At 46.1% G+C, this 14,307-nt stretch overlaps 1 protein-coding gene across 1 annotated transcript in view; it reads left to right on the top strand.

The window, feature by feature from the left end:
* Positions 1 to 11,253: 11,253 nt before the first annotated feature.
* LOC138637504 (uncharacterized) overlaps positions 11,254 to 14,307 on the top strand; it is a 44,297-nt gene continuing 41,243 nt past the window's right edge. The window contains exons 1-2 of the mRNA XM_069726250.1: positions 11,254 to 11,374; positions 11,994 to 12,955. Of these exons, the coding sequence (XP_069582351.1) occupies positions 12,247 to 12,955 (709 nt within the window). The 5' untranslated portion in view covers positions 11,254 to 11,374; positions 11,994 to 12,246. The remainder of the gene's footprint in view (positions 11,375 to 11,993; positions 12,956 to 14,307) is intronic.

Below are 14,307 nucleotides of genomic sequence, written 5' to 3'. Positions count from 1 at the left end.
ATTAGCAGATTGGGGAGGGGTGTCAGGGACGTAGTGTGCAACCAACCTCCCCAAATCAGTACCCAACAAAACATAAGTAGGCAGATTATCAGACAGCCCCACTTCCTTCACCCCGCTCCCGGCACCCCAATCAATAAAAAACCCGGGCCATCGGTAAGGGACAGCTGATGCCCCCAATCCCAGTGACAGTTAGGGTTTTCCCCGGAATGATTTCTTCAGGGGCCGCCACTTCGGGTCGGATGAGGGTTCGTTCAGCCCCGGTGTCCTTGAGGCCTGTAGCAACATGGCCTCCCACAGTGACGTGCTGTACGTTGTCACACACCCTCCCAACCACACCACCCACCAAAAAACCTGCTGCATTAGGCCCTGGGGCCTTGGCTGGGGTGTTCTGCTTGGTTGGGCAGGAGGGACTGATATGACCAGTCTGATGGCAGGTGAAACACTTGCGAGGTTCGGTGGTAGGTCTGGTGCTGTTGGCCACGGGGCCAGGACCTCTGGTGTGTTGGCTGGCAGGGATACAGGTGTTGGTTGCAGGCTTACCCCCTCTCCAGCTGGTGGTGACTGGCTTCCGCACTTCCGATCTACGGTTGGCCTCATAGGCATCGGCAATCCGCGCTGCTTTCGTCACGTCTTTGGGTTCTCTGTCCATCACGAACTGTCGCACCTCAGCTGGGCAAAGATGAAAGAACTGGTCTTTGATCATCAGGTCTCGCAGCTGTGCAAAGGTGGTCACTGACAGTCCTTGGGTCCACTGGTCAAAGTGGGTCCCCAGTCCATGCACCACATCACTGTAACTGTCGTGTGGGCCACGTTGGAGGGTCCGGAACTTTCTACGGTACACCTCGGGTGTAAGCTGGTACTTGGCTATCAGAGCCTGCTTGATGGCCTCATAGTCACCATCTTGTTCTTGAGGGAGGGCAGCAAACGCCTCCAGAGCTTTACCTCTCAGCCCTGGTGTCAGGTATCGTGCCCATTCATCTGTAGGCAGCCGGTACTGTCTGCAGGCTTTCTCAAAGGCCCGCAGAAAAGTGTCCAAGTCTCCGTCCTTCTCCATAACAGGAAAGTGATCAGGCCGGGGCTTAGGTATCTGAGCGCTGCTGGGCTCACGGTTGGTCTGGGACGAACCCTGCATTTGCAGTTGGGCTAACTGCAGCTGGTATTCCCGCTCCGCTTGCCGCTCGGCTCGCTGGGCCTGGGCCTCTCGCTCAGCTCGGGCCTCTCTCTCAGCTCGGGCCTCTCTCTCGGCTTGCTGGGCCTCCTGCCAGTATTGCTGAATCAGCTGCCGACGTCCCTCATGGTCGTCAGTGGGGAATTCTTTCAAGGCCGCCTGCAGGTGGGGGTCCAATTCGCCCGGATTGCTAACAGGGCCAGCATTCAGTGGTTGGACCTCTGCTGCAGCACCATGTTCGCTGGTGCTGGCTTCTGCGGCCTCTGGGCTCTGTGACCTGGCTTGGTCGGCTTCATCTTGCACCAGGTCAGCGACCATTTGAGCCTTGGACTTGTCCTGGGGGTTCAGGCCATGGTACATGCATATCCCAGCAAGAATGTCCTTCTTCTGCTGGTTGTACCAGGCTTCCCCTTTCACAGCCATGGTTGCCAAATAAAAGATAGGATAGAAAAACGAAGAGAAGGGAGGGGATAATTACCAGTACGCAATTGTCTCAAAACTAATAAAACACTGAGTTCGTTCTCCAAACTTATTTGCGCAGAGTCCTCGCAAGAACTTTCTGCAAGTTTTTAGTGAGAGGAATGATTGCTCAAACCAAATCACTAATGCTCTAAGATCCCACCGCCTTGCCACCAAATGTAAGGAATCCCCTGACCGCTGCCACCAATTCATCACGATTCCCACCGTGACCGTCACCCCTACGTCACGGGTTGGGGTGACTTTAGGCCAACAGACGGCTATCACATGTGCAGGGGGCTTATCTTAGTTATCCCTCCACTGCTAACAATGTGATGAGAAAACACACACAAGGCTATTGACCTCTTAGTTTACAGCAGGGGCTTATTCTAGGTATCCCACTGCTTTCAATATACCACAAACTGCAGGGATTTATGTATATCCCGCTTACAGTTCCACTTAACACTTGCACCTCTCTGGCGCCCCCCTTACTCTCAGGTCAGATTAGGTACTGCACCCTGGGTAATTAGTCGCCAGAAAGGCTGCCTGCTATGTACTGGCTATTGGGCACGCTGCAGCGACGCGATAAACTACTCCCACTCAGGCAGGAACAATAATTAGCAACGCCGCAGTCGCTTCAGCATAACCCAAAAGTCTGCACGGTATCACTGCCACCAGCTTCGATTAAAGGGGTCCGAAGCTAACCCAACACAGTAGCGTAATTCTCTTCCAGAGACAGGGTACGTTTAGAGCATGGAGAATGAACTAACATATAATATTATATCCCATAAAAAATTAGGCAGTGCTTTATCAAAAATATTTTATAAAGATGTTACAAATGAGACAATTGCAAATATGTACAAGGGTAATTATGAAATAAACAGGGATTAAATGAGAAGGTAACACTCACATGTTCAAAGCATGGCAGGCAATCAGGCTAGGGGAGTTTTTTCCATACGTCCCAGCTCATTGGACGTGCTGCTGGCTTCAGAAGACAAGAAGTCAGGAAGAAATCTGAGCTGGGGAAGCCTGCCAGACACTTAAAACCTTAAGGCTGTGACATCACAGAAAGGCTGGCTTATCCAGACCCTCCTCTCTCTACATTCTGACTAAACTTTAAACTATTTTCTCTGATTTCTATAACTTCACTACAAAACATGTCAGAGTCATACCAAACCCAGCATTCATCTCGGATTAACGTGAGCATTCTAATAAGATCAAATATGTCCTATCTGGGATACATATTTACAGAGAAATCCCTACTTCTTTACCAGATGGAGTTAGAAGCCCGTGTTTCGCGGGATGGGTAGATACACCGAGTGAGAATACGAATATATATTTTCGTGTTCTTAACGTAAACATGGTGCATAATATCGTACAAAAACCAAACAAAGAATCTTTCATGAATTTTGGAGCCATTTTTCCAGTTCCAGCTGGTGCAGGTGGGAGGGGGCGAGGGACTTTCGTCGAGCCTGGAATTTATGACCCCAGGGCAATAAAACCCCCTTCTAGCATACAGTCCGTAGCCCAGAGAGAAACAAGGAGAGTCAGCTAGTGAAGGGGGGGTTTAGCCCACCTCATGAGCTGAAGAGCAACTAAACTTATATGATATTTCATACCATATCGTGACATATATATATATGTGTCTCAATGACATATATATACCTATACTATGTGTAGACATTTATTCTACCTATTCTACTGTAAGCTGTCAGTGTGATTTTACTGTACACCGCACTGAATTACCGGCTTTTCTCTCTAACACCGCTACGTATTCCTCGCAAGTCACACTACTGGTCCGTGTGTAATCCGTATTTTTGGGGCTTCCATAGACTTTCATTGATGTTTTATTTGCGCAATACGGTGACAAACGCAGCATGCTGCGATTTTCTACGGCCGTAGAAAGCCGTATAATACTGATCAGGAAAATACGGCAGATAGGAGCAGGGGCATAGAGAATAATTGTGCCGTATTTTATGCGAGTTTTACGGACGTAGTTTCTGCGCTCTTACGTCCGTAAAACTCGCTAGTGTGAGGCCGGCCTAAGGCTGCCGTCACACTAGCAGTATTTGGTCAGTATTTTACATCAGTATTTGTAAGCCAAAACCAGGAGTGGGTGATAAATACAGAAGTGGTGCATATGTTTCTATTATACTTTTCCTCTAATTTTTCCACTCCTGGTTTTGGCTTACAAATACTGATGTAAAATACTGACCAAATACTGCTAGTGTGATGGCAGCCTAAGAATACACAGATAATGATGCCTGGTATTAAACCCAGGTCCCTCTAGCCGGGCCCAAATCGGTTCTGGGCATCAGAATATGCATCAAAGTTGGCAAACAGCCCATTTTCACAGATTTGAATAAGTAACTGATGTTTTTAAGGGATTAAATTACTTTGGGCCACTGAGCTCACACTAAGAATACACAGATAGTGATGCCCTGCATCAAAACCTTGTCCCTGCAGCCATGGCGGTCACATTTTAGCACCACTCCTGGATGCAAACTGTATTTTCCCCAGATATGGATTACTGCGTGGGACGGAACGACGGACAGGTATGGTATATATTTTTTTTATTTATTACAGAAGAACGAGGGCATCGTATGGATTAGCCGGATAATATAGTTGAAAAACTGTGTTTAGTGTTTTATTTCATTAAAAGACTTTATTATGGCTGCGTCTTTATTGAACCTGTAACAACTATAGGATTAGCAATGGATAGGTGTCTCATTGACACCTCTCCATTACTACGCCGGGCTTGATGTGACCTTACAATACCAAGGTCACATCAACCCCCAAACTATTACCCCATATGCCACCGATACAGGGCAGTGGGAAGAGAGAGGATAAGTGCCGGAATTGGCACATCTTAAAGATGCGCCATTTCTAAGGCAGCTGATGATTGTAGCCAAGGGGGGGTCAATATCCATGGCCCCTTCCTAGGCTATGAATATCAGCCCGAAGCTGTCTGCATAGCCTTTTCTGGATATTATAAGTACCCTATGTCATTTTTTGGGGGCCATCCTATATTAATAGCCAGTTAACGCTAAATATACAGCTGTGGGCTCATTTTCATAGCCTGGGGAGATCCATGGGTATTAACCCCTTCCTAGGCTATAAACATCAGCCCCCAGTCGCTGGCTTTCCCTCTCTGGATTGAAAAATTATGCGGGAGCCCATGCCATTTTTTCCCCTCCAAATAATCTTTTATTAATTACATACATGTCCCCTAATTTGCACACACACTATACTAATTGTATTGGTCACTGACATATACATATCTAACTTTTGCATCTATTTAGTGTATGTAAATACACTTGTGAAAGTATTCGGCCCCCTGAAAGTTTTCAACCTTTTCCCACATATGCTTCAAACATAAAGATAACAAATGTAAATTTTTGGTGAAGAATCAACAACAGGTGGAACACAATTGTGAAGTTGAACGAAATTTATTGGTTATTTTAAATTTTTGTGAAAATTCAAAAACTGATTTCATAGAAGTTTGATTTACTTGGAGTTATATTTTTTTAAGTGTTCCCTTTTATTTTTTTGAGCAGTGTATATATATATATATCTATAACGCTGGGAGCGTCACTCTGTCCGAAGCCTTTATAGACTGCGAAAGCGCAAGCGCCGGCGCAGTCTGGACCCCACAGAGTGACGCTCCCAGGAGATCGCGGTATGCGTAAGCACTGAACGCACACCGCGATCTCCAACGGAGAGTCAGGGACGCGCCAGGAGGGTAAGTATATTCACCTGTCCCCCGTTCCAGCGCTGCGTCCGGCTCCGTGTTCCGGGTCCTCTGCCTGTGACGTTCACAGTTCAGAGGGCACGATGACGCGCTTAATGCGCGCTGCCCTCTGACTGAACAGTCACAACCAGAGGACCCGGAAGAAGCGGCACGCAGCGCTGGAACGGGAGACAGGTGAATATAGCAAGTGTCGGGGGCCTGAGCTAGCGGTGACTCCGACACCTGACCCCCACAGCGCGCCGGTGTCCCCGCCTGCTCAGGCCCCCCAGCACTCGGCGCCCAGCGACGATAGGTGAGTATAGTATATTTTTTTTATATATCGCAGCAGCATACGGGGCATATAATACTATGGAGCATCTTATGGGGCCATCAACCATAATGGAGCAGTGTACGGGGGCATATACTATGGAGCATGTTATGGGACCATTAACCATAATGGAGCAGTGTACGGGGGCATATAATACTATGGAGCATGTTATGGGGCCATCAACCATAATGAAGCAGTGTACGGGGGCATATAATACTATGGAGCGTGTTATGGGGCCATCAACCATAATGGAGCAGTGTACGGGGGCATATAATACTATGGAGCATGTTATGCGGCCATCAACCATAATGGAGCAGTGTACGGGGGCATATAATACTATGGAGCATGTTATGGGGCCATCAACCATAATGGAGCAGTGTACGGGGGCATATACTATGGAGCATCTTATGGGGGCCATAAACCATAATGGAGCAGTGTACGAGGGCATATACTATAGAGCATCTTATGGGGGCCATAAACCATAATGGAGCAGTGTACGAGAGCATATACTATGGAGCATCTTATGGGGGCCATAAACCATAATGGAGCAGTGTACGGGGGCATATACTATGGAGCATCTTATGGGGGCCATAAACCATAATGGAGCAGTGTACGGGGCATATACTATGGAGCATCTTATGGGGGCCATAAACCACAATGGAGCAGTGTACGGGGGCATATACTATGGAGCATCTTATGGGGGCCATAAACCATAATGGAGCAGTGTACGGGGGCATATAATACTATGGAGCATCTTATGGGGGCCAGAAACCATAATGGAGCAGTGTACGGGGCATATACTATGGAGCATCTTATGGGGGCCATAAACCATAATGGAGCAGTGTATGGGGGCATATACTATGGAGCATCTTATGGGGGCCATAAACCTTTATGGAACAGCGTACGGGGCATACACTATGGAGCACCTTATGGGGCCATCAACCATAATGGAGCAGTGTACGAGGGCATATACTATGGAGCATCTTATGGGGGCCATAAACCTTTATGGAGCAGTGTACGAGGGCATATACTATGGAGCATCTTATGGGGGCCATAAACCTTTATGGAGCAGTGTACGGGGCATATACTATGGAGCATCTTATGGGGGCCATAAACCTTTATGGAGCAGTGTACGGGGCATATACTATGGAGCATCTTATGGGGGCCATAAACCTTTATGGAACAGCGTATGGGGCATATGGATGGGAGCAGCAAATTAAAGAACGGTGGCGCAGGATGGGAGCAGCACATGACAGAACGGGGGCGTAGGATGGGAGCAGCACATGACAGAATAGGGCAGCACATGACAGAACGGGGGTGCAGGATGGCAGCAGCACATGACAGAACGGGGGTGCAGGATGGAAGCAGCACATGACAGAACAGGGGCGCAGGATGGGAGCAGCACATGACAGAACGGGGGCGCAGGATGGCAGCAGCACATGACAGGATGGGGGCGCAGGATGGGAGCAGCAAATGACAGAATGGAGGCGCAGGATGGGTGCAGCACATGTCAGAATGGAGGCGCAGGATGGGTGCAGCACATGTCAGAATGGTGGCGCAGGATGGGTGCAGCACATGTCAGAATGGGGGCGCAAGATGGGAGCAGCACATGTCAGAATGGGGGCGCAGGATGGGAGCAGCACATGACAGAATGGGGGCGCAGGATGGAGCAGCTCATGACAGGATGGGGACGCAGGATGGAGCAGCACATACCAGGATGGAGACCATATACCAATATAAATGCTCGCCACCCGGGCGTAGAACGGGTTCAATAGCTAGTATATATATATATACAGTGGGGCAAAAAAGTATTTAGTCAGTCAGCAATAGTGCAAGTTCCACCACTTAAAAAGATGAGAGGTGTCTGTAATTTACATCATAGGTAGACCTCAACTATGGTAGATAAACTGAGAAAAAAAAATCCAGAAAATCACATTGTCTGTTTTTTTAACATTTTTTTGCATATTATGGTAGAAAATAAGTATTTGGTCAGAAACAAACAATCAAGATTTCTGGCTCTCACAGACCTGTAACTTCTTCTTTAAGAGTCTCCTCTTTCCTCCACTCATTACCTGTAGTAATGGCACCTGTTTAAACTTGTTATCAGTATAAAAAGACACCTGTGCACACCCTCAAACAGTCTGACTCCAAACTCCACTATGGTGAAGACCAAAGAGCTGTCAAAGGACACCAGAAACAAAATTGTAGCCCTGCACCAGGCTGGGAAGACTGAATCTGCAATAGCCAACCAGCTTGGAGTGAAGAAATCAACAGTGGGAGCAATAATTAGAAAATGGAAGACATACAAGACCACTGATAATCGCCCTCGATCTGGGGCTCCACGCAAAATCCCACCCCGTGGGGTGAGAATGATCACAAGAACGGTGAGCAAAAATCCCAGAACCACGCGGGGGGACCTAGTGAATGAACTGCAGAGAGCTGGGACCAATGTAACAAGGCCTACCATAAGTAACACACTACGCCACCATGGACTCAGATCCTGCAGTGCCAGACGTGTCCCACTGCTTAAGCCAGTACATGTCCGGGCCCGTCTGAAGTTTGCTAGAGAGCATTTGGATGATCCAGAGGAGTTTGGGGAGAATGTCCTATGGTCTGATGAAACCAAACTGGAACTGTTTGGTAGAAACACAACTTGTCGTGTTTGGAGGAAAAAGAATACTGAGTTGCATCCATCAAACACCATACCTACTGTAAAGCATGGTGGTGGAAACATCATGCTTTGGGGCTGTTTCTCTGCAAAGGGGCCAGGACGACTGATCCGGGTACATGAAAGAATGAATGGGGCCATGTATCGTGAGATTTTGAGTGCAAACCTCCTTCCATCAGCAAGGGCATTGAAGATGAAACGTGGCTGGGTCTTTCAACATGACAATGATCCAAAGCACACCGCCAGGGCAACGAAGGAGTGGCTTCGTAAGAAGCATTTCAAGGTCCTGGAGTGGCCTAGCCAGTCTCCAGATCTCAACCCTATAGAAAACCTTTGGAGGGAGTTGAAAGTCCGTGTTGCCAAGCGAAAAGCCAAAAACATCACTGCTCTAGAGGAGATCTGCATGGAGGAATGGGCCAACATACCAACAACAGTGTGTGGCAACCTTGTGAAGACTTACAGAAAACGTTTGACCTCTGTCATTGCCAACAAAGGATATATTACAAAGTATTGAGATGAAATTTTGTTTCTGACCAAATACTTATTTTCCACCATAATATGCAAATAAAATGTTAAAAAAACAGACAATGTGATTTTCTGGATTTTTTTTTTCTCAGTTTGTCTCCCATAGTTGAGGTCTACCTATGATGTAAATTACAGACGCCTCTCATCTTTTTAAGTGGTGGAACTTGCACTATTGCTGACTGACTAAATACTTTTTTGCCCCACTGTATATACACATGTATTCTATGTGTATATCTCTATTCTATCTATTGTAAGCTAATCTGTCACTCTGTGATTAAAATGTACGCTGCTGATCATTTGCCGGCTTTTAATCTATCTAGAATATCAAAGGAAGACCGATTTTTACATCGCTAGGGTGTCTACAGCTTGTGTATGTATTGGTGGTGTGAGATTAGTGGCCCAAGGTCATTTAACCCCTTAAAAAAATCAGTTATTCAAATCATGAATGACTGTCTGCAAACTTTGATGCCAATTCTCATGGCCAGAACCCATTTGAGGAAAGCTAAAGTGACATGAATTTCATGCAGGGCATCAAAATGCATGTAATAATGGTGTCAGATCAGTGGCCCAAAGTCATTTAACCCCTTGAAAACATCAGTTACTTATTCAAACCTGTTAAAATGGAGTGTTTGCCCACCTTGATGCGAATTCTGATGCCCAAAACCCATTTGGTACAGGCATGAGGGACCTGGGTTTGTTGCGCGGCATTAATATCTGTGTATTTTAAGTGTCAGATCAGTGGCCCAAAGTCATTTAACCCACTTTGATGCCAGAGGACCTGAGTTTGATGCGGGGCGTCACTATCTGTGCATTCTTAGTGTGAGATCAGTGGCCCAAAGTCATTTAACCCCTTAAAACACCAGTTATTCAAATCTGAGAAAATGAGCTGTTTGTCCACTTTGATGCCAATTCTGGTGCCCAGAACCCATTTGGGCCAGGCTGGAGGGACCTGGGTTTGATGCAGGGCATCACTATCTTTGTATTTTAAGTGTCAGATCAGTGGGCCAAAGTCATTTAACCCCTTATAAACATCAGTTACTTATTCAAATCTGTGAAAATTGGCTGTCTGCCCACTTTGATGCCAGTTCTAATGCCCAGAACCCATTTGGGGCAGGCTGAAGAGACCTGGTTTCGATGTAGGGCTCCCTGTTCTATATTTATGCAGTGTAAGATCAGTGGCCCAAAGTCATTTAACCTTTTCTTCAATGCTCTTTGGTGCCTATTTTTGTGCCAGTTTTATAGTTTTTGTAGCTGTTTAAGTGTTTTCACATCAGGGCTCCTTGCCGCATTGTATGTTATTATTATACATTTTTATAGCGCCATTTATTCCATGACGCTTTACATGTGGACGGAGCAAATATAGACAAATACAATAAACATGAGCAAAAACAAGGCACACACAAGTACAGGAGAGAGGACCCTGCCCAGGAGGGCTCACAGTCTGCAGGGGATGGGTGAGGATACACTAGGAGAGGGTAGATGTCATGATATGTACTTTTGCCCTGTCCTGTATCTGAATAATATGCCATTTGATGTATGTAACTGTTCTCTGGTTTCTAATTAGCTGTAATTTCTGTATTTTCTTGTGCTGGGAGTTCACCTGTAACAATATGTCTCCTTCCCCCAATACTTGCAGCCCTAAGCTATAATGTAATTAAGCTTTGTCAATACCACTAGTGAAAGAATAGCCATTCTTCCTCACAGCAGGTGGCTAGTCAAATGTACATACTACATAGACTACTTGGAGCCCACCAGTCTAGAATCTTCTGGTGGACCCAACCATTGAATAGAAGGTGTGACCCCTACCCCCTTCATGGGCGGATCCCAGGAGCTCAGACAATCCATTCTTATTTTGAGATCAGATGTGAGTTGATCCTTAAAGGAGAAGGAGTGGGGATTCTTAGCTGAGGCAAGACCCCATGTCCATCTGTGACTGCGGAAGCGAACGGGGCGAGACTTGAGCTGAGGACATATCTCGTCGTTCGTGGGATTGTTTTGGGATCCCTTGGACTCGTGTGGACTATTGCTTTGTTAGCTGGCACAAGGATTATCGGGATGCTGATTTTTGTTGTTAAACTTATAAAAAAAACAATAAGAAACTGACGAATAAGAAACCAACTTCCGCCTTGCCCTCATGTGGCCATACTACAGGCAGCATCTGTCCCCGCCCAAAACCCCCATACATGTCCTCTTTCCCGCCACTCATGTTAGTCACTGGTTTCTTCCCCCCTTCCTCCATTCCTGCTCATCCACTCTCATGTCTTCTCTCTGCACGCCGCTTCCCACAGGTCTCCATGGTAATCCCCCAGTGAGAACAGGTCGTTATCTACGCCACGCCCACAACAGTGACGCTTCATCCCAGCGTCCCCCACACTACCGTGCTGTGCAGTGACCGAGGTGACATGCGTCACTTCCGGTGCCTGAACACTTCCGGTCATGTGCAGCTGTGTGTGCGGGACGCATAAATAGGAGCTGCCGCGTCTCCCGGTGTTTGTTCAGGTACTCCGCTGCCGCCATTACCTTCCCGGACACACTCCCAGCTCTGTGCGCAGTTATTGATATTCCCTCTTCCCGGGCATCATATACACGGAGTGGGAACCATTTCTGTATATTCCAGGACGGCTGAGCTGCTCCCGAGATGTATTAACCCCTTCTATGCTCTAGTACATCTTTTCTGAAGCCGTGTCTGTCAGTCTGCTAGCTATCCTTTTGCTTCACCCCTTTCCTTCCTGTCTCTTTCCCCCATATCCGTCCCCTTTACCTTACTGTTACTTTTGCGCCCTCCAGCTAAGTTTTGGGCTGTATTGTTTCTGATACCCCCCTCCCCCTACATGGTGTGCATTATTTCTATCCATATTACTTATTGCACTTTACTATGTCCTATATGTCCTTACGATAGACATAATTGCTTCATTAAGCTTCTACCTACCGCACCTGTAATAGGAGATGGTGATTGTTTCCTCTGGGCCTCTTCCTCATTGTTCCTTACCCCCCCCCGCATTTGATCCATGTATTTACCTTTGCATATCCTGTTTGTGTGTATGTTTTCTGTATATATTTGTATATCATTTGAGACACTGTATAATTGGTATCTATTCTGTGATCTCCTGCACTTCAGATGTCCTTGGCAAAGACCGCTCTCTGTCGAAACGTCGGACCATATCTGTTTTGACTCCTTGACGGATCCAAATAAATAACAGTGCAGTAAGACCTACAGTTTCGTTCTTTTTGTGGTTGCTGAGGTTTCTACTTCGATTAGTCTGGACCAAGAGTCTCTTCCTCGAGCACACTATTTTTAAAAGGACAGTGCTAGTCTTTCTTTCATCTTCTTTGTACAAATTTGACTGTTGCACCTGTTCATCACTGCACAAATGTCATTACCAACGGCTACTTACAACGATACTGAAGCCAACGCTATCATATCTCGAGTAGCATCATCTAGTCATTTTCTCCAGATTCCAACAGGAGACCTCAAGACTCGAGATTATGAACAAGCATCAAAACGCTTTATCTCATTGGATTTACATAACGCCACCCTCGCAGAATACTACAAGGTGCAGCGTATCCCGAGGGGTCTACGTTCCCACTTACGCCCTGCCCTTTTCCTTGATCAGCCTGACTACTGTAACAAGTTTGATGCTATTCTCAATAAGTGTTCTATGGACCTAATTCTACTTACCCTGGAATTTCTACACACAGCTGTAACCGAGGCGAAGCAAAAAGTAGAAATCATTGAACAGCAACTTGTTAATACAAGCACTTTGGAGGATTGGCAAACTATCAAGTCCAAGGTAGACAAGAATCTTGCGGAATTTAAAACCAAATTGGAATCCAAAAAACGCAGGAAATTCATCAAAGACTCTGAAGATTATATATCTGGCCAGGTTTATCGATGGCACTCCACAGAATTCTACAGACCTACACGACCACCTCGCTCATATTATTCCAGTTCTGGAAGCGACGAGTCTCTTTCTCTACAAAACCCTTTTTTTAGGTTCCAGAGGAAATCGACCACAAGGAAATCGAGACGGCAAAGCGGTAGACGGAACCAGAGGTCCAAGGATGCGAACCAGGTCACAGGTAGGCCAGAACCTCTCATCTACAACATCTCATCCCATATACTCACTTCATATGAACTGAATTTATAACAGTAAGGCCTGTCCTTCTACGAAAATCCTTCTGATCAAGAACTGCATAGCTTCTATCGCACAGTGTGATTTGAAGGCACACTTTTCTGAACAGGCATCTCTGGAAGTCCCACCAAAAAGTGCAGTCAACGATTCTACTTAGACCAGTCACCAACTAGGGGTCCACTAATGGACCAATACAATCCTCCTAGAACTTGGCACCCTGTTGAAACTTTGGTAAACAGAGATGTATCTGAGATGCTAAAAGAGATCTAGGATGGTGAATAGTGATGAGTGAGTATTTCCTGAGCACTCGGGTGATCTCCAGGTATTTGTAACTGCTCAGAGATTTAGTTGTTGTTGACGCACCTGCATGACTTACGGCTGCTAGCCAGGCTGAGTACATGTGGGGGTTGCTAGGGAATCCCCACATGTACTCAAGCTGTAAATCATGCAGCTGAGGCAAGGAAAACTAAATCTCCGAGCACTAACAAATACTCGGAGATCACCCAAGCGTGGTCGGGAAAACCCGAGCAACGAGTATACTTGCTTATCACTAATGGTGAACTACAGATCCAAAGTAACCTCACATTCAATGAACAGGCTGTACTCAACAACCTCGTTCAATGCAAGCAAATAATTATTAAACCAGCTGACAAAGGGAGCGTCATTGTGATGGACAAGGGTTACTTCAGAAACAAAATACATTCACAGCTACAAGATGGCAAAACCTATAAGCCTATACCCAGAGATCCACTAACTGAGATCAGGGTTGAGATCCTTAACATACTAGAGAAATATCTCCACAACAATACCATTGACACAAAGCTCAGGGAGTTTATAGCCAATTGTCACCCGATAGCACCAGTCTTTTATGCCCTTCCAAAAATTGTTGTATCCTCCACTCATTCTGTCCTCTCCCCATTGGCCATTGTTCTTGAAAGAATCTTCCCACATCTAGTGAAACCTACCAGATCTTTCCTATTTGATAAAAATGATTTTATCAAATCCCTCACAAACATAGGCCCCATCCCTACTAATAGTTTACTGGTTACTATGGATGTAAACGGTCTCTATACTAGTATCGATCATCAATTGGATTTATGTGCCACAAAAGACTTTTGGGACAGTTCAGATTTGAGCCCAATGCAAAAAAAAAAAAAAACAGTTTTGTGAGGAAATACTTACCACTATCGTGAACAAGGATCGATTGTCAACAACTAACCGGGACCGCGATGGGAACGAACGTAGCACCCCTATATACTAATTTTTTTATGGTGGACTTTGAGGATAAACACCCCTATA

Source organism: Ranitomeya imitator, chromosome 5, assembly GCF_032444005.1.
Source record: "Ranitomeya imitator isolate aRanImi1 chromosome 5, aRanImi1.pri, whole genome shotgun sequence".
In the NCBI taxonomy this organism is placed as follows: Eukaryota; Metazoa; Chordata; class Amphibia; order Anura; family Dendrobatidae; genus Ranitomeya; species Ranitomeya imitator.
This window is presented reverse-complemented; position numbering and strand designations above follow the sequence as displayed.